This window comes from Branchiostoma belcheri, unplaced genomic scaffold, assembly GCF_001625305.1.
Source record: "Branchiostoma belcheri isolate BF01 breed outbred unplaced genomic scaffold, Haploidv18h27 scaffold110, whole genome shotgun sequence".
Taxonomy (NCBI): domain Eukaryota; kingdom Metazoa; phylum Chordata; class Leptocardii; order Amphioxiformes; family Branchiostomatidae; genus Branchiostoma; species Branchiostoma belcheri.
The window spans coordinates 304,219-325,863 of NW_017802492.1; the positions used below are offsets into that span (position 1 = coordinate 304,219).

The 21,645-nt window shown below is 41.7% G+C and overlaps 2 protein-coding genes and 1 long non-coding RNA gene across 3 annotated transcripts in view; 2 read left to right on the forward strand and 1 right to left on the reverse strand.

The window, feature by feature from the left end:
- LOC109487104 (CUB and sushi domain-containing protein 2-like) overlaps positions 1 to 21,645 on the reverse strand; it is a 64,381-nt gene that overhangs the window by 14,653 nt on the left and 28,083 nt on the right. Inside the window, exons 24-28 of the mRNA XM_019791077.1 lie at positions 17,272 to 17,447; positions 16,200 to 16,359; positions 14,102 to 14,296; positions 2,231 to 2,406; positions 383 to 542 (exon numbers count right to left, since the gene is read on the reverse strand). Of these exons, the coding sequence (XP_019646636.1) occupies positions 383 to 542; positions 2,231 to 2,406; positions 14,102 to 14,296; positions 16,200 to 16,359; positions 17,272 to 17,447 (867 nt within the window). The remainder of the gene's footprint in view (positions 1 to 382; positions 543 to 2,230; positions 2,407 to 14,101; positions 14,297 to 16,199; positions 16,360 to 17,271; positions 17,448 to 21,645) is intronic.
- Positions 10,646 to 11,387, forward strand: LOC109487094. Its single transcript, XM_019791070.1, has one exon. It carries the CDS (start codon positions 10,646 to 10,648, stop codon positions 11,384 to 11,386), a length of 741 nt encoding a protein of 246 aa, XP_019646629.1. The 3' UTR covers position 11,387.
- LOC109487115 overlaps positions 21,461 to 21,645 on the forward strand; it is a 1,865-nt gene continuing 1,680 nt past the window's right edge. Inside the window, exon 1 of the long non-coding RNA XR_002141231.1 lies at positions 21,461 to 21,568. This is a non-coding gene — a long non-coding RNA (uncharacterized LOC109487115). The remainder of the gene's footprint in view (positions 21,569 to 21,645) is intronic.

A 21,645-nucleotide genomic window follows, 5' to 3' on the forward strand; every position in this document is an offset into this window, starting at 1 on the left:
TATATATATATATAGAAGGTGGACATTTAAATCATCAAAATCTTGAACCTTGTTGATGTTTTTGCTCCCCTAGTAGATTTTCGAACATCTATCTGAACGGATGGCGAGTATGACGAAGATTTACATGTATCCTTACATGTAAAATGCAGTATTCGCAACCCCTGCTTCTCCTAATGGGTGATTTAGTTCTCCACAAGTGAGTCGAGCTTGTCTTAATCGTGATCTTTCTGACTTAAATAGAAGATATGCTATAACAGCTTGATACATGTAACCTGTAACCTTGGAGTGGCCTTCGGGTCACACATACATTGAAGTGGTCTTCCGGTCTTGTTTCGTGGTGACCAATGAGCAAAAAAAATACTGAAACTCAAGAAACACTGACCGGTATAATCGATGCGGTACCCACTGTAACCAGATGAGGAATCGGAGTGAAATTTGAACCACAGCTGGTACGAAGTGCTTTTGATGATGTCGCCTGTAGACAGTTGTGAGCCGCTGTACCGACCAATCCGGGTCGCACTTTCGGTCCCACCATCACGGATCTGCAAGACAGACATGAGCTCAACATGATACATTAGGGGTGTACAAACAATAATTACCTTGGCCAATGAGGTAATGTTTTCGTTTGTGTGTGTGTGCGTGCGTGCGTGCGTGTGTGTGTGTGTGTGTGTGTGTGTGTGTGTGTGCGTGTGTGTGTGTGTACGCGTGTGTGTGTGTGTTTGTCAATAGCATAACTCGAGAAGGCTTAGATGGATTATCTTGTTTGAAATGCGCTGCTTTCTGTGTAGAAGGCCCTGACAGGTGGAGAATTACATAACGTTGTCTTTTTTGTTTGGTGAATATTGTTTCACGAATTCGTCTGTGCTCCGGCTTTACAGCATTTAGAAACCTTTACCAGAGACTCAAGAGGCAAAACAGATGTCCCTACATTCCTAAATATAGGAAAGAACATATAGGTACGGGCAAAACTGTAAAATTGGCGTCAGTAATTTATTGATTTGATTTGATTTATTGAAATTGTTCCAATACAATACACGTGGGACACAGCCACAGGCAGCTGTTGCTGGTGTTGTGTCCCACATAGAGACACAAATATTGGACAGGACAATACTCATTTTTGACTTGAATTAAGTGGGAAAAGTCGTGTTAAGTGCCTTTCCCAAGGGCACAGGATCGGTGGCATGTCAGGACTCGAACCCGAGTCGAGCGCTCTGCCGTTACGTCGCACGACCACACCTAGTAATCAGATGTACTATTTTGAAAGACTTTTAGAAATGTTGTGTCCCACACAGAGACACAAATACTGCACAGGACAATATTCATTTTCTCTTGAATTAAGTGAGGAAAGTCGTGTTTCCCAAGGGCACATAATCGGTGGCATGTCAGGACTCGAACTCGGGACCTTTTGGTTCCGAGTCTAGCGCTCTGCCGTTACGCCACACGACCGCACCTAGTAATCAGATGTACTATTTTGACAGACTTTTAGAAATGTGTTACATTCCATCGGCTGAAGCGCTTTAAACTGTATATAGCTAATAAATTATACATATACATATACATATACAATTAGTAGGCTAAGTATCTTATTTTGAAAGCCTTTTCATGACATAACGTCGGGTATATTATCAAGTAAGCTTCATTGATCTCATGCGCGCAGTGCCTAACAATGTGGTATATTCCTCAAGTTGGATCGCTTTCAAAATATGTACAGTTAGGGGAGTCTAGGGCACAGTGGCAGACCATTCAATCAGTTAGGCATTACAGAATTCTGTGGATTTCCGTCAAGCTCTCTCTTTTGTAGCAACAACACTTCCCATGTATACAGGAAGATCATTTTGAGATGGACGATAGAACGAGTTCAAATTACATAGTTTCCTCATTTTTTCTATATTGCAACATTTTAAATTTTTTTATATTGCTTTTCTAAAGACAAGGCATGGTGTCGGCATACTCAACTTATTTTTATGCCCTAACTCTAACCCTAACCCTAACCATTGCATATACACAAACACAATACTCATTTACACCAGATAGAGTAAATGAGGAAAGTGCCTTTTCCAAGGACACAAGATCGGCATGGCAGGATTCGTACCCGGGACCTCTTGGTTCTGAGGTCCCGGGTCACGCCACACGACCCCACGACTCCACATGCCCATACATATATGTCAACCAGACGCCTGAGGTGCTATTTGATACATGGGTTTTGCTAACGTGTAAAAAAAACAGTCACCTCCAGATAGTCGCCACTGCTGCTGCCTGTGTAGAAGGCCCTGACAGTGAGTTGGATGAAGGATCCCGGGCTGACAGTGATGGTGTAGTAACAGTTCTGGTTGTTCGGGTAGGACCTCGGGTAGTTTGGGGACAACACTGCACCGGTGGGAGCCGTCCAGTCACTGCCACACTCAGCTGTAATGTTCAACAGAAGGAAATTGTTAATCAAATTATCAAACTATCCTTTCTGGTGTGAACAATTACTGTGTGCGAGGTAACAACATTTCTCCTCGTCGCTGAAGGTTAGACATCCAGGTAATAAGATACACAACTGCCAGACGTTTAAAAAAACATCCACTACTCTTCATCATTACCTGGATGTCTAACCTTCACCAACGAGGAGAAATGTTACTTCTCGCATTGTCAACACAAGAAAGGATAGACGATAAGGCCATGTTGATTTGATTATATGGATGACATCCGCTGGGAAACCCAAAACTGATGCGAGCGCGCGAATAAAAAAAAGTTTTGCAAAAAAAAAGTTTCTTTCATGAAGGTCGAACAAATGACACAGAGTATGGTATGGCGAATAATCTACTCTTTAAATTCATTTCTTTGCATTTTAGTTCTTTGTTTGATTTTGGCATTCTACGACGTTGGAATCGTTTTCAAATATTTTTTTTGCAACTTTCGGTATATATTTGCTCATTTTGCAACTGTTTTGTACAATTTACAGTGTGGTTGGAAACTTTTTTTTTTTGGAAACGGCCGAAAATTCATGCGCGCGCGGATGTCATCTATATAATCAAATCAACATGGCCTAATGCTCAATCAATGACAGACCCACAGGCAACGTTCTCACATACATGTATCTAACCAAAAACCTAGGCTTAACTGCTTACTTAGAATTGTCTGCCAAAGCTGTAACACATCGCAAGTTTTATCCCCAATAGACGCAGGTTTGACGTATAAACCAATAGTGCGCCAGCCCAGTTTCTCAGTGAAGGATGGGCGAAGAACATCAAAGTAATTTCACACATCGCTAGCAGCGTTCATGTCCTGAGACAGGCCTATACATCGCGCAGGGTGACCTTCATGGTTGCCGCGTCGTCTACGATGATCAACCTCCCATCAGCACACAGCATTAGCCGTGCGCTAAAAGGGATGTCATGTCCTTATAATTGCGTTCTGTCACATTAATGACTTGAACTTCGGAATACGAGTGACCACGGGCAACAGCTAGTTACTGATGTCTGACTATGTCTACGGACGTTATCCTCTACATCGTTTTGGAAATTAGAGAATGCTGAAAAATACAAGGGTCTAATCTTCTAATTCTCCTCAATTCAGACATATCCGTCGGCAAGTCATTTTGATTTTTTTTATTGATCAGTTGTTTATATGGCCTTCGTACTTAATTCTAACATTAAGTATGCATTGGATAAGGTCTCACTGGTAACGTCTAAGCCAGTGCATCTTTGTGACGAATTTTAATCACTATACATGTAGTTGAAGAACAATTCATGAAAACACAATGCCTCTTGTATTTGTCGTAAGACCCCACATCTCGCTACGGACAAAGAATTCCACATTTCGGCCTCATATAGACGGCACGAGGAGGTATATTACGCTTCGTTGATCTGTAGTATAGACTCCCCACTGGTGTATCCTATGTGACGTTATCAACGTGAGCGGAATACACTACACACTAGTACTGTGGACCTCCTCGTTGCGTATGTAAGGCCACAGAAAGTAAATTTTATGGATGACATCCTCCGCAGACTTCAAATCTGATGCGATGGGGCAAAAAAAAAAACAAGGCCACCCCTCCCAAAAAGATTTCTACATTTTCAAATTTTGATATCATAAACCTTGTTGAACAAGAAATGATACCTATATTGGGCTAAGTTTACTGCCAACTTTCTCGCTGAACAACTTGAATTTTTATGAAAAATAGAATTTCACAAATTCAGTGGGAGCATCACATACACACAGCCATCATCACATATAAAAGGAATGAAATACATCACTGCATCAAAGTAGAAGACAAAACATTAAATCAGAGCCTTGTCTTGCCTCCTCTCTTCATATTTATCTACCATCCAGGTTCCGGCATGGCAACAGACATCTTTGTCTATTTTCGGCATGTTGACCATTGCCAGAGGGCAGAAAAATTGTTTTCTTTTTTCCAAAATCAGGCGAAAATTAATGCGCGTACTGATATCATCCATAGAAATTACTTGCTGTGGCCTAAGTCGCAGTGGACATTGACTACACTCAAGTCTTGATAAAAACGTCTTATTCAAGCATCTCCGCCCACACAGATCTCAGGAGATAGGTAGATTCTGTCTCTAGATGTCCAGACAACTACAGTTATAGCCACACACACTCAGGGAATTACACAATCGCGCTTGAAATGCTTCAACCTCATCCATCCCAACTAGGTCTCTATTGAAGTTCACTTGCCACCTACGCTAGCGCTCCATCAGCCGACGGCGGCAGTGCTTCTCTTCACAGTAATTGAAGGCAAAGGTTGATTTGATACAGGAAGACAAGTGCCTTACTGTCAAGTCATATGGACCAGCTGAAGAATATCAGAGGGATTTCATGTCCTCTAATATGCCGCATGGCTTAGCCGTGAGGCCCACGAGACAGTACAAGTGGCCGTTAGGCCACATCGTCTTAATTTTATGGATGACATCCTCTGAAGACCCCCAAAACTAGTGCGCGCGGGCGAGTAAAAAAAAATTCGGCCAAAAATAAAAATGCTACTAAACTACAGGAATACGAAGCTGGTATTGTGAATTACCAGCAGTACATCGCGACGTACACGACAAGCCGGCACATGCTGGCTTTTTGTGGAATTTATGAATCGGCCCTGTACGTATGTACTGAGTTCTTGAGTCGTGGAGCTTCGGTAGCCTGGGTTCCCGGCTCCGTATTGTCGCTAACTACCATGGACTACCCAGGCCTAGAGCCAGGCCAGAGCCTCGGAGGACGTGATCTTTTTTTTTTTTAGGATAGGCTAAAATCAATGCGCGCGTGGATGTCATGTATAAAATTAAGTCGGTGTGGCCTTACAACTAAATCAAGTCCGATGGCTGTACATGTACATATTGCCGCTGCGAGAGGCAGCCATGTGAATGATGGAGCTGGAATCCCGCTCGTTCATCATTGGTTTCTGCAGGGGTTATCACTAAATACGCCGCAGTAACGTTTCTCACGTAGCGCTAGTTACTTCAGCGAGGATTACCTCGCCATACTTCCTCACAACTCACATCTCTGCTTCTGGGCTTCAAAGCAACGATCCATTTTTGTAAGTGAGCGCCATTTGTAAGTTTTTTTTTTATTGTTCCCACAGTATAACAATGTATGTACAATCAAGTGGATATTGCTCACTATAGCACATAATAAAAAATGACATAGTACAACACAACGTGGTAGCGCACTCAAGTATCTAAGACTTATTTCAACGCTACCACTTGCACACGATAAATTAGCAAAAAAAGAATCCAATGATTTGAAGTTTTCACACAATGATCACGTGTAAATTCTGAGGACTTATGACAAATGTGACCAATAGATTAAAAATTATATATTCTATATTGTACCTTATATAAATTATTGTAGCTTGTAGTACAGACTAACAGGACAAATTAAATTCTGCGTCTCTTGAAATTATGTTTTTGACGAAGAAGAAGAAACTGAATTTGTTTGGTCTTATCGCTAACCTGTTGGCGTCTTGCTGGAAGATACGAACCAGCAGAAAATTCATTAAAAGCGGCTTTCCAGGAATGACTAAATGAATTTCAAGGACTTTCATGGCAAGTAAATAAGGTTATGAATCCATCTTCCTACGGCGAACCTTGCACGGAATGCGTAATTCTTAATTAAGTCACCGAAATTGCGTTGGCGATGCTCAATTCTTCGAGGAAAAAACAGACCATTTTGCAACAACAGTGCTGCACCAGGAAACATCCAGTAATATGCCAAACGTGAAAAAATATGGCTAGCAATATGTGTTAATGATCAGAGGTGCAGGGTTCGATTCCACCTCCTGGGATGTTATTACTTCTCCCTCTAATTCCCGCTGTGTCGCGTAGGCAAGGCGCGTTAAATATTCATAGACTTACAACGATTTCAATTTGAAACTCAAGAATGTATAGACCCAGACAAAAAAAAGCAGTCACAGCGTATTCTTACCTACAAAATATAATCTCCAAGCAGATCTTTTGGTGGGGGTAAGACATTATCAAATTGACCAGTCTGTAACCAACGTTGGTGTTGGTAGCGACAAAAAAGGCCATATATAAAAAGCAAACGATCTTCTACCATCAACCTCTGCTTGGAGAGTACAAAATATGCATCATTGAAGAATGCATGAAAACACAGAAATCATAATGAATCTTTATTGAATGAATAGTGAGAGTACAAAATATGCATCATTGAAGAATGCATGAAAACACAGAAATCATAATGAATCTTTATTTGCATGTTCATGCCCGTGGGGCTAAATGCATACATCGGAGTGTGATTATACATGTACATCATACTGAGTAACATACTACATAGGATATAAGGATAAAAGAATAACGTAAAAATCTTAGGAACTACCAGAGAATATATTAATGAATGACGACCTTTACTGCACATTTATGCCACACTGGGCAAGTTCAGGTCAAAACAAATCATGACGAAAACATATATACAAAAAAACTAGCTATCGTTATAATAGAGATAAAGGAACAAATATATTTTTCGATTGAAGGTTTATCAAGTCGCATTAGATTCTATCTAATCATAAAGTGTCTCAATGCTAGTGCAGGGAAATTGACAACATCCCATCACGTAAGATTACAGCTTTAAGGCCTCATTAGTATTCTTACTAGTTTTGGATATTTTTACAATTGTATATAATGGATGATATTTTATGGCAGTGTATTGTATTGCATTTTTATGACTATTGTATGTTATTGTGGGAATTTGTTTTGCATGTCAACAATTGTTCGACTTTGTAATTTGTATTGCACTGTATTTATATTGTTGTGTTTGGGAGGACAACTTGTAAAGGTGTCAATACACCTGTTTTGTCCTCCCTTCCACTTGCGTGTTTGTACTTGTGGTGAATTCTAATAAACAAATCAACAAATTATATCAAGCATCAGAGGGAAACTACATCAAAGCTGCATCAGTTCGTCAATAACACCCGAAGTGCATGTTGCCAGGAACGCGAAAGTGTGAACGACTGGATTTATTATGCACGGTGCGCCGACAGTAGCTGCCAGCGAAAATAGAAACACTCAGAGACGCGCTGGTCACAGTAAATCGTGAGATATAACCGCGAGGCAACGCCTTCATATCCACAATATCGGCGAGGTGGTCGACGTTACACTACAAGTGCACGCAGTCTTGTCTCACAGATAACTGGAGACACTGGTTTGTAACGTCTATGCAGTGATGAAACCCAGATCCAGTACTGATGAATTCGCTCTTACGGTCACTAATGGGGAAATACGTTCCAAGCACGGTCACCAGACAATTCTGTAACAGATGTAACGGCAGCGGGCAGCTCGGCACATCGTAACTCTTCTGATTGTCCAGCGGATTACCTACAGGAGGGCGCTGACTTAGGAGTATTACCAGTAGTATTGCTGTTTAACGTCTCTTGTAAATTATTGCTGCGAAAGATCGAAGCGTTTGGAGCCACCTCGATTGTTGGTGATGCACTCGGCTGACACGAGTGCGATTGAATCTGATGCCGGAAGTGGCAAAAGGGCGGTCGTTTATTTTCAGAGTGCAACTTTAGGCTTGTGCCTTGGTGATGGTGTCCTGAACTAGAGTCAGGGATGATGCCTGCTTGTGGTAAGAATTTGCCTTTTTTTTCTTATCGCAGTCAATAGTAGTATGTTTGTTCAGGCAATTGCAACATTGTGCGAATCACAAAAAATGTACATCTACAAATTAAACTAGTCGGACCTATGTTCACTCCTGTCTACCCTTTAATGCAAGAACTAGACTTGCAGCCAACTATAGAATCTGTCTCCAACTTTAGTTTTAGTTTGAATTTTGTTAAAAAACTGTTAATTTCGTTCTACAGATCTCGCCTAAATGACACATTTTCAACCGACAACTTATGTACCTGGACCACTACCTGTAGATGCCACAATTGTTTAGTGATTTGATTTGATTTCTCTTTTTAATTGTTGCTTGTTTGTTTGTTTGATTTGTTTTTATGTTTCTAGAGGAGTCGGCCTAGTAGAGGAACTCTATGTTCCTGTTGCCGGCTCCTCTCAGAATTTTAATTTCTGTGAAGTTGAATAAATAAATAAAAATAAATAAAATAAATAAATAAAATAAAATAATGTGTATGGTATTTGAACTTTATTGAGACTGACTGGCATTAATATGTTGATGATAAACAAAGAAAAGTATGTAATTTTATGGTTTTGAAAAATTTAACGCCTGCCGAAGGCTGTAAAAGTAGGCGCAGAACCCGTGTCTGATATTGCATCAGCTGATTCACAGCTCTGTAAACCCATTAGGCCATGTTGATTTGATTATATGGATGACATCCTCCGGGAGCCCCAAAACTGATGCGCGCGTGCGAATAAAAAAAAAAGTTTTGCAAAAAAAAAGTTGTTTTCATTATGAAATCTACGTGATCATGAGGGTTGAACAAATGGGACAGAATATGATTTAGCGAATAATCTAGTCTTCAAGTTCATTTCTTTACAATTTCGTCTTTTTTCGTTTGCTTTTGGCATTCTACGACATTGGTATCGTTTCTAAATGTTTTCCTTGCAACTTAATGTATGGTATATTTTTGCTCATTTAGCAACTGTTTTGCACGATTTACAGTATGGTTAAAAACTTTTTTTTTTGGAAACGGCCGAAAATTCATGCGCGCGTGGATGTCATCCATATAATCAAATCAACATGGCCTTAGATACACAACCGCGTCACTAGTGAACTACAGATGGAATCAAAGGGCGGTAGATTGTTCGAATCAGTGGGAACCTCGTGGGAGCTGTCTGAAACATTGCCAGCCGTGCTGCGAGCGTTGTACTGGCCAGTCTGTCGGTGCGGTTTATCTTGTTAGTACCCGCCAAGGTTCTTTAGTAGAATTATAAACAAGCAGCCGTTCTGTGTGTAGCTGCTTTATGTTTGTACATCGAGTGGAGAAATATATCATATCGAGTCGTACTTGTTATGTCTGGGATGTACAGTTCATATTAGAAGTATGTATATATTTTTTATGTATGATGTATGTAACGCAATGTAATGTTGTGTTTATTGCAATATTGTAAATATCAATGTCATTCAGGCAATATTACATGTATGTCTGCGATGTTGATACAATAATGATAAACAGTTTGTAGAAATTCTTCGATCAGTGACTGTTTTTTTTTTAAATTCTTCGATCAGTGACTGTATTTACCTTACAAAATACTGTCACTGAACGAAGAATTTCTACAAACTGTTAATTCTACGTGGCTGATGAACCTCTTCAACAATAATGATAATGAATTGAAATTGATTGATATGATACAATTCCGTTCTTCAGGCTACTGGATTTGACTAAGGTCCTGAGAGAAAATCCCTGCTCATTGGATTTCAGACGGCGTTCGCCCCTCCTCCTATCAGAGGAGACTGCTGAAGAAGAAAGAGTCACTTCCCCGAGAATCTTCTGAAGTCCTTCACGCCTTGGAGCCTGCATGTCCTCATGGATCATGCCCATGCTACACCGGTGACGACAGGACTTAACTCGGCTGCCTCTAGTGGTTAAGGACACCCTCGATGTGCCGCTGCGAAGTTAATGATACACAGAGAATATGCCTTACACGTTTTATCACATCAATCTGTGTGTGCGTCTACGCAACGTAAAACATCTTCACAAATCCGCCTGTATCACGCGACCCACGATTTACGTTGGTCCGAATATCGCGTCAGCTTCTGCTGCGAGCGCTTCACTGCTTTGGACGTAATGAACTCTCTCCGGCACGGGCTTTTCATGTAGCCGAACTCTGTTCAACGTCTCTGAGGGGCAGGCCGAGGATTTTAGTGCGTGTAATTACATCGGCCCTCTGAGCTTTAAACCTTAGCAGTGTAGTCTCGCGTTTCCGGATAAAAACGTCAGAACAAAAGCTTTCCCTTGATTTCTTATGCACGCGGCGTGACTGTTACTGCATTTGCCTGATTTCTTCTGACCTCACGTCGGATTTCGTTTCTCATTTGCATTGCATCCCGGTGGCTCAGGACTTCGGCAGCGGGAAAAGGCGCTCGGGTGCAAGCAAGGTTGCAACATTTGCATGTAGCGGCATTCCAAGTCACACCTGTCTTATACCCGCGCTCGGTACGTGGATTATTGAGCGGATGTGGTGATTGATGTTCGTGTGACATGACAAGTTCTCCGTGGACATCACGGGGTAGGCACATGCCCGCACTCCCCGCCGCGCGGCTGGCTGCTGCCTGCGGGTTCCTGTCAGCGGTGCTCCCGCTCTCCTCATCACCCGTGCCCTTCATCCTCCTCCTACCTCTCACCGGCGGCGTTTGCGGAGACACTTGCGTGGGGACCGTAGGGGGCGGCAACTTGACCCGTGTGAGGTTCCAGTGCCCTACACGCGCACACACGAGTCTATTCAAGTACTGCTGCGGCTTCGAGCCAAACAATTACTGCTGCCCGAGACCATATCATTCCATCCGGGTCGTCATCGAAGTCATTCTCCTGACTCTAATGGCTATAGCGCTGGTGTACGTGGCGTATTCCTACTGTCACTACGTCTGCAGGAACAGAATGCTAAGGAGGATATTACCGCGCCGCATCGAGGAGGAACTCGACCTTTTCGACATCGCGAACGCGGCGCTGTCGCCGAGGGAGAGGGCCGTACTAACCCTGGCGACCTTCAGCGTCGACAGGCGCCCCAGTAGGCAGCCCAGTATCCGATTCGAAGGTCAGGACAATGCCAAAGGTGATTCCGGAGCAACCTCCAGGGAAGATGACAACAAGGAATCGTGTATTAATGGAATAATCAACGACCCTGGTCCTCCAGAGTTATCCGCTGAAGTACATGTACCTGAGGAGGAGACTTGCCTTGATGACTGCGTGGATGGAGTCAAAATTGAGCTCGATGAGGACGAATTCATGGGAAACAGTAGGACGGAGTCCGAGGTTTAAACTATCCGTAAACACTCCAATGACATACAATTCACTTCAAAAGCTAAGTACGATATTCTTACTATGTGTGCAGCATCAGTACGTTTTTGTATTGAGTCTCTTAATAAAATGTGATATATATATATATAGATAGAGCAATCAACATGTAAAAGCAGGAGAGCGCGAGTAGTCTGTTATTGTTGCAATAAATTTTATGATAACGTCAGAAGATTTGTACTTGGAATGAGGCTTTTAAAGATAGAAATGTGTACCTCATCGCGTTTTCATGTGAATATTGATGGTGCCCATTTTCCTGTAACGATGCTTACATCCCTTTGGTAAAACGAGCTGGAATAAGTAAGATGTATCATGGCATACTATAAGTCCTGTTGCATTACTCGGTTTCAACAATCCATCAAAGACCGCATTACTTGGGTTCATGCCTGTATCAATACCATAACGTGATCCTCAGAAATGGGGGTCGTCTTTTGATGGATGGCCGCGTCTCAAAACGCAAATCGTCAGGCACAATGCATCTTGATTATCAAAAAAACTTGCAGTAAAAAGCCAAGACACCATGCTATATTTTTCATAATTATAGAATTTTCAAGAGATGTTTTCTCATGATGATATGGAATAATCAACCAAAACAACGAAATTCATCTTTATATATTAAATGTTTCCAACATGGCAACTCATCCCAAGGCTATCATCGTTTATGAATACAAAGTGCAGTAAGCATGGTCGTTATTCGAAATAAAGGACCCGAATCGATGATGATACATCATACGTCCAATCTTTACATATATGGAAGTCGTGTTAAGTAAGGTGTCCTGAATATGCAAATGAGGGATTGGAAGGGTTTCATTTTGATCCCTTTGTTCATCACCGTAGATTCCGTGGAACGCCATACTTTGCAACAGTATTACGGAACGTTTAGGTCACGCCGACTTAATTTTATGGATGACATCCTCTGAAGACCCCCAAACTAGTGCGCGCGGGCGAAAAAAAAATTCCGGCCAAAAATAAAAATGCTACTAAACCACAGGAATACAAAGCTACAATCCTGAATTTGCGCCAGTACATAGCGAGGTATACGGCAAGCAGGCAAATACTGGCTTTTTGCGGAATTTATGAATCGGCACTGTACGTATGTACTGAGTTCTTGAGTCGTGGAACTTCGGTAGCCTGGGTGTCATCCTCCATTGTTACCACCGGTTCAGTATTGTCGCTAACTACCATGGACTACCCAGGCCTAGAGCCAGGCCAGAGCCTCGGAGGACGTGATCTGTTTTTTTTAGAACAAGGGCGTGGATGTCATCCATAAAATTGAAGTCGGTGTGGTCTTATCACTAATGAATATATTAGAAGACAAATTCGTCGGTGAAGGTTAGACATCCAGGTAATTGAAGAATTAAAGATGCGCCAAAACAGTTACTCAAGCAACTGGATATGATTTTGCATAAAAAACACGTCACTGACAAAATGTAGTGGATGGTACCTGGAACATCTGACCGTTTCAAAAATCATATCCAGTTGCTTGAACAACTGTTTTTTTTCTTGGCGTAGAAGACAAATTATCAACTTTCCAAGACCGGCAATCGTAGTTTGTTCATAGTCTCTACCAGACTAACTACGCTGGCTATATATAGGGGAATATTTGCCAGGGGAATTTTGCCGCCTTGTAGGTTTGACTGGCCGCGCTTCTGAGGGAAAGAAACTACCTCCCCTCGGCCGGACTCCCTTGGCCAATTTTACTCTCTTTTTTGCCGAATTCTACGATCCGTATTCCCGTAGAAAGGCCTGGTGGAGGCTTGTTAGTTCAAGTTTCAGGAGAAAAGCATCTGCAAAATTGTGTCAAACGGTGGGTGGCCTTTTCCCTTGAGTATAGGTTAACGATCTTCGATGAGCAGGATAGTAGAGGAAGGGCGAATGTTAGCTGAGTCAGCGTTTTTACGTCTTATCGCCGGTTTACCCCGCGCCAGAGGCTTTAATACCCATAAAAGGAAGCGGTATCAGTGGCTTTTATCAGCAAGGCTGCAATAACGCAGTAATGCGGGCTTCTTAGAGCTTTTTTTTACCATGGCCTGACCAGCACTCCAGCGAACCATATACTCCAAACAAAAAGGCTTCTTAATGGCTAAGGTCAATTCAGATGATATCAAAGTTGTGTGTTACGAGCACTTTTCTTGTGTGTCAGAAGGCGACGGTAAAATGTGTAGCAATCATAAACTGAGATAAAAGCGATGTACAATTGGTGGGGAGTGGATGAGGGGGGATGGGAGCTACCAAGGCGCGAAGGAGGGGTGATGGGAGCTACCAACGCACGAAGGAGGGGTGATGGGGCTACTCTCCAAGCAGAAGTTTGGGTTTTGGGTTATTTTTTGGCGTGACTTTTGGCTTTTTTTATTGGGGTTTCGCTTTTTTTGCACTGGAATTTTTGTTGGGTTGGGTGAAGAAAAATTCCAGTGCAAGAAAAGAAACCCCGAAAAAAAGCCTAAAGACACGCCAAAAATAACCCAAAACCCAAACCTCTGCTTGGAGAGTAGATGGGTTTTGGGAAAAAATTCCAGTGCAAACTGAAGAAACCCCGATAGAAAAAGCCTAAAGACACGCCAAAAGTACCCCCAAACCCGAGCCTCTGCTTGGAGAGTATGATGGGACCAACCAACGCACGAAGGAGGGGTGATGGGAGCTACCAACGCACGAAGCTTAAGGAGGGGTGATGGGACTTACCAACGCACGATGGAGGGGCGCTGCTCCAGACCCTGTTCACGCCGGTGAGGCAGGTGATAGTGGCGGTACCGTGCATGGTGTAACCAGGGTCACATGTGTAGGTGATTTTGTCGCCCGGTCCAAAACCTTCCACCACCCGAGAGGAGTAGCTGGGAGTGCCCGGGTCGTCACACTCTCTATACGTCAGATCAAAGCCTGCAAGACAATAATATATAAAATCATTCTTTTTTTGCAAATAAGAAAAAAAGACATTGAGCCCAGGTCACGTCGGCCATAACTGACCTTACATGCAGGGAAACATCAGACACATAACATTGCGATACAACACATCAAAACACGCAATATGGCAAAGTTTTCCTCAAATATTGCACATTTTTCTTTAGAATCATTAGAAGAATTTGTTGAAATTAAAAGGTTCCACTTCTATTGGGTATACGAGGGGACGTAGCCCCGGGCCCGTTCTTACAAGTTTAGAGTTAGAGAGTAGGCCGGTAAGTAGCTACAAAACGGTGTCTGATTCCCAATTTGGCTCGTGATTCCATATAGCATAAGATGGCTGTACGGCTTTAATGTCTCTAAAAAGGTATTTGGCGTTTATGCCTTAACTACATCAAACAATGTCCAACATCAAACTTTTGTACATGAACTTTTAAATCTGCATTATCCACTAAATGTACAACATCAGAGGCAGTAGTTAAGCTCCAAAACGTACCCTCACAGTCCCCTCTCCATTAGTGACATATTCGGTATAAGACTACTGCATTTTAACACAAAAAAAAGTTACTCAAGGAACTGGATATGATTTTAGAAACGGCCAGACGTTTCAGCTAGTATCCACTAACTTTCGTCAGTGACACCGGAGAGGTCTCGAATACAGCAGATTTTTAAACAGGCACTAGTGGTTGATATGCATTTAACGTTTTGCCCAAGAACGTACTTTGCATACAAAACCTACTGTAGCTTCCTTGAAATATTTAGGGAATCTCCCTTGTTATTATTCATAGTACTCTCCCCCTCTCTATTGTCAAGTCTAGGCACACACAGAAACTGTTAATTTTGATTTTCTTACTTATTTATAGCACTGTCCTTTAGTTTTATCTATAAAGTTAAATTGCCTCAGTTGCAATGCATGCTGGACTACATGTCCTTTCCGTTATTGCTATTTCTTCTATATAGCCTCTCCTTTTTAAACACGAACTATTTATTGATATGCATTGCACAAAGCTGTTCAACCTTCTCTCCGCCTGCTCAACAGAATTTGTTACATTTCATGCTATAGATAAATTTAAGTTTGTCCTAGAAGGCAATAACCCTTACTGTGTACAAATAGGTAAATAACGTTATATATCAAAGAATGTTTGAACCTTAGAACAAGTAGTATTAGTTGACCCACCTATTGTTCTGTACGTAGCATATTTTCGTTGTACCCATGTATATTTGTCTGTATATCTACATGTCTTAGACCTTACGAAAGTCGCTGTACTTTTTGTTGTGTCAATAAAGTTCTCTCTTCTCTTTAACGTTTTGCCCCAGAACGTACTTTGCATACAAAACGAGTAACAGACTGCAAATTTCTCGTATGTCTAATAGCAGTTGCAGTATTCTGACAGCCAGGATTATGGACGACCACGAGACGGGCGATCGTTTGGAGTAGGTAATTGCCTGCCTGTGTCTCGGTGGGGAGTTCAATGTCAACTAGCTGACATCCGGCAGATAGTACAGAAACCCCGTCCAATACACCGTATCGTTTTGTCTATTAAAGGCATTTCCAATGCGATTTTAGGGCAGCAAAACTGGAAATATTCTGAATAAGGCAATCTTTGTGATATCATAATGTTTACCTTCGCATATAGTCTGCTCTGTTAATTCTTATTCAAACACATTCATATATATGGTAACAGGAGTCTAAATCCCTCCTGCTATAAAATTGCAACATGATGTAGCCCAACACTAGTTACCATGGTAACAGACAGAACATTGGTTCAGGTCATTGAGGTCACTGCTTGGAGAAGAAGAAGAAGAAACATTGCAAAACAATATGTTTTCCTTCGGTAAACATAACAATATGTTCTCCTTCGGTAAACATAATAATTCTTACGTTCGAAGTCGATGTGAAAGCCGGTGTAGCCGTAGGACGAGTCTGCTCGGAACTTCAGCCACAGGGTGTAACCTGTGCTCTCTATGACGTCACCAGCAGACAGGTCGGTGCCATCGTAACGTCCAATCAGATCAGCGCTATCATCAGGCCCATCACGTATCTAGAGATCGTATATAAGGTACCCATTAATTCGGCTTTACCTTCCTTCAAATATTTAGGGAATCACCCTTGTTATTATTCATAGTACTCTCTCCCTCTCTCTTGTCAAGTCTAGTCACACACAGAAACAGTTAATTTTGATTTCCTTACTTATTTATAGTGCTGTCCTTTAGTTTTATCTCTAAAGTTAAATTGCCTCAGTTGCGATGCATGCCAACTTCTGGACTACATGTCCTTTCCGTTATTGCTATTTCTTCTATATACTTTATTTAGCCTCCCTTGGACTTATTAAATGTATTAGACTATTTCCACTGAACTATGTCGTATTGAAGACAAAAGGCGAATACAGATGCGTCCAAGACAAATAATATCGCCATTTTGAACAGTCTAGTTAACTTAGGCTTGTAATCCAAGTGTCATATACATGTATTTGCTTTGTCCAAAGCAGACAAAATATGATGTTCCGATATTTTGATAAAGTCCAACAGATAATGATTATCTTATAAGATCCTGAAGGTTATGATAAAAAAAACATTCATAGTTAACAGTTTTCATGTATACTCAAATGACCCCTTTCAAAAGACTGGCGCCATTTTGAAATCAGCTCTCGCGAGAGCACAACCTGACGAGAGTGGCGTGATTTCATACTCTCCAAGCAGATGTTTGGCTTTGGGGTTATTTTTAGCGTGTTTTTATGCTTTTTTATCGGGGTTTCTCTTTTGCACTGAATTTTTTCCCACCAAACCCAACAAAATTTAGTGCAAAAAAGAAACCCCAATGAAAAAAGCCTAAAAACACGCTAAAAATATCCCAAAACCTCTGCTTGGAGAGTAGTGATTTCACACAGGAGCGGGGAAAAGACTTTCTATTCTAACTGAACGTGAGTTTACATAATCTATCTAGAAACACTTACTTCTAGATAGTCTCCGCCGTTTTCCAGGTAGAAGTCCCTGACGGTGAGTCTGATGCCTGAGCCCAGGTCCTGAGTGATGGTGTAGTAACAGTTCTTGTTGTAGCCGTATGAGCTGGGATAGTTGGGCGACAGTACTGCCCCACTGGTCACATAGCGGTAATCCCCACCACATTCAGCTGGAGAAACATAATGCCAAAATAACTAGAAAGGCAACATTTGCAACTCAAATGCATAATGTTTACCTTCGCATATGGTCTGCTCTGTCAGTTCTTACTCAAACGCATCCACATATATGGTCAGACAGGAGTCTTAATCTCTCCTGCTATAAAATTGCAACATGATGTAACCCACACTAGTTACCATGGTAATAGACAGCCTGGTTCAGGTCATTGACCTTTTTGATTTGGAGAAGACGAGGAAACGTAGGAAAACAATGATAAAGGGTTAATGCCCCGCCCCGAGGTGTATATTGTGAGATAATCCCTGGTCAAGAGGGATAACCACCGAATAATAAACCACCGAGTGAGCGTAGCGTATGTTACGGCCTGATAACAAATGGGAAATGGAGCCTTCTGGTTGGTCGACGTATCCTGGCGATATGATAATAATCGTTAGATAACCGTCCGGATGTATGGCATATACTATCCCCCTCCCCCTCTCCTAAGAAAAAAATATGACATTTCTGTTCTCAAAGTTCTCAAAGTCAGACTCAAGAGTAACACTTTCAATAACAGCATTTGGGATCAACAGCAAATTATATCAGCAATCACCACAAGTAGCATTGGGAGCACATGTCCTTATTCATGTTCATCCTATGCGGTAAACTTTAACCAACGAGGTGATATAAATAAATCTAAACGATTCACATGTAACGTTTGCTTTCTTAGACCAAAGCTGCCTTAAATTTGTTCCGAGGTGTACAGTGAAGACATTCTAGACAGACAATCTAAGACAGACTGGCTACTTCTTCTCTAGATAAATGTTATAGGTTTCATTTGAGCTGTGCTACCTACCACGTTTGGACAGAAATACCATTGAAAAGCTCCGCAATTGTATCTACCTATTTCATTGAGATTGCAGATGTATACTTGAACAACGGAACCGGCAGTTTAATTAGATTTACCATGCATTGGGTCTTGCATGTAAGGATATTTCCAGCTGCATCACTCTAAATTACTGACGCGAAATTCGGTAAACGTTGGATACATCCCTGGATCTTTCAGGCCCTGTAATGACGAGGTTAAACTTAGATGTGCAAGAGGCACTGTGAATACAAAATGATACTAGAAAGGTAAAATTTGCAAAGCAAATGCATATTGTTTACCTTCGCATATGGCCTGCTCTGTTAATTCTTACTCAAACACATTCATACATATGGCCAGACAGGAGTCTAAATCCCTCCTGCTATAAAATTGCAACATGATGTAACCCAACACTAGTTACCATGGTAACTGACAGTCTGGTTCAGGTCATTGACCTTTTGGTTTGGAGAAGAAGAGGAAACGTAGCAACAACTATATGTTTTCCTTCGGTAAACATAACTAAATGTTGTCAGAAAACACCCAAAGTCGCAGGAATTCAATCTCAAGCCAACAAATTTTAGGTATTTCCAATGGAAATGAATGAATGAATGAAAGACCTTTAGTGTACGCTTATGCTCTTACAAGCTAATTACGGGTCATATACATAGGTAACTAGAGTTCCCCGATCTCATACCTTCGCCAAATGACTGACAAATTATAGATTAGATTATTCCCCCCTGATTTAAGAAATAGGAACCTAATTTTCATGAATTATATCATTTTATCATAATCTCAACCAAAAGACAGTCTTATATAAACAAACAAGGCATTCTAGTATTTTGTAATAAATTATGCAAATGAGGTCCTGATTTGAATAAATTATGTTTAATGATGTTCACCTCAAGTTAACTTTCAAATACCATATGTATGAAATTACAAACAGTTATCATTACATAATTATAAAATTTTCTCATTAATTATGCAAATAAAGTCATTATTAACATAATCAATATCTGCCTGTGTTTCTCTCGTTGTCAATTACCAATGTCACAAGCTTCAATTGTCCTATCATGGAATTCAGCTGATTTATAGAATTTCCCCATAAATTATGCAAATTACATCCATATTTGCATAATTGTCACATAATTATATTAAGCATCACGTAAGCTACCTACATACCAAAAATCACGACGATCCGTCAACCGGTTATTGAGTTATCCTCTTTTGAATATTTTCAAGAATATATCCCTGCAGTTCCAGAGCAAGCCACTAGGGGGCCCAAACTCACGTCACTTCTTCCCCAGCACAAGAGCTACCTACCACCCAAATTTCATCACCATAACATGTCTAGATCATAAGATATCAAAACCGGAAGTTCAGCTGCAGTACCATAACAAGCCGCTAGGGGGTCTAAAATCTAATCATTTTGAGGTCTCATCAAGACCTACCCACCTACCAAATATCAAGACAATCCATCAAGGCCTTCTCAAGTTATCGTGTTGACAGACAGACAGACACACACACACACACACACACACACACACATACACGAACGCCTCTGAAAACATAACCTTCTTGGCGAAGGTAAAAATTACAGTGTAGTATCTTACTAAAACTAAACATACTAGTATGAATTACTATGTACAGGTTCAATTTCTCGCTTCTAAGGTGAGTTATAGATTTGTGAACATATGTAGCCAGCTGATGGTTTGTTTAGTTCCATAAGGAATATGAATTAAATCAATATAATGTTATAAATTCTACAGACATTGCTCAGGGGAAGACAAGAGGTCCTGAACTGTCCTAAACTGGTTGTAGTACTGGCACGACAAGATAATAATGATGATGATTTCAACTGCTCCGGGGAAGGATAAGAAATGCATCAGAACAAAGCTTCGGCTTGCGGGAAGCTATTATTCTGTTTATCGTAGCATGCATGGCAGGGAAACGCTATGTCTGGTGTACAGCCTCAAAACTGGGGATTTCCCACGAGTTCAAAGCACAATTAACAGCATGCCATTGCTCAACTCGTCCTAGCCTCGTGTCACGGAATCGCTATAACTGCCAGACAAAATCAACGAGACAAAGACGTTGTACATCTATCAGACAACAATTGTATTCATACACAAGGGGATTGAATTTCGCATTAAGCAACATCTGATGCTCAAACGGCATCAGAATTGTTTCAGAGGTTTTCATTTTCACGGAGGCAGCCTATTGAAACCTCTGCTGTTGCCGGTTCTCTGTAGCCTCTACCGCGTACGGCAAAACGTACTCTCTAGCGGACCAACTCCCTCGGCATGTTATCTCTCTATTTGACCGATTTGTACTCTTTCTGAACCGTCTCCCGAAGCCTGGTAGAGGCTAGGTTTTCTGGGTCTATCACCTGTGTACAAGAATGCAAGAAGCTGTAAATGTCATAACAGTTGCTACACCTGGCTGTGTGTGACTATCAAATGTTGTGGCTCAACAAGCAAAAAGAGCAGCATATGATCTTTGACATTCACGCCAGAACAGAGACAACCGGCGGTTAATCGCGTAAAATTCGCCTCCGCAAGCTGCTCGCTTCAACAGCCCGCATGATGTACTACATATGCTGTAAAATAAAACGGCAGAGCAGGGACGTTTGCTACTTCTCTGGAAGCTTATGATTTTACTACATGTTTTATCGTGCTTTTATAGGCTTTCTACCGTGGCCGACAAGGACAAACCTGCGTCGCCTGCGCGCACACCTGCGTCGCCTGCGCGCACACCTGCGTCGCCTGCGCGCACACCTGCGTCGCCTGCGCGCACACCTGCGTCGCCTGCGCGTATACCTGCGTCATGTCTGCAAAGAGCTTCCTCGTCTGCGCACGACTACCTGCGTCGTGTTTGCCAAGAGCTTCCTCACGCCTGCACAGAAAGAGCTTCCTCGTCTGCGCACTAATACCTGCGTCGTGCCTGCCACGAGCTTCCTCACGCCTGCACAGAAAGAGATTCCTCGGCGACCTCGCTGCGCGCAACGAAAGCTCGCTGCACGGAAGAATACGTGTCACCCCTGCCCTGTTGAAGAATGGACGGTCCCCTATTATAGGTCAAGGGTCACATTCGTTTTTGTTTACTTCAGTCTCAAATTTGTTTTAGTTTTATGCCTACAATGTCCGGCGCGTTTATTAATCAATAACGGGCCCGTTAGTGATAAAATTAATAAATAGAAATCCTGCATAGATTATGTTAATATTGCCTTACAACATCTGCCCCCAACAACAGAACCACCTCGTCTTCGATCTTCCCCGGTAAGTGCCCGTTGTTTATTTGCATGAACAAAGCGAATAATTCCAAAGAAACATTTTGAGGACATCCTATGGCAGTC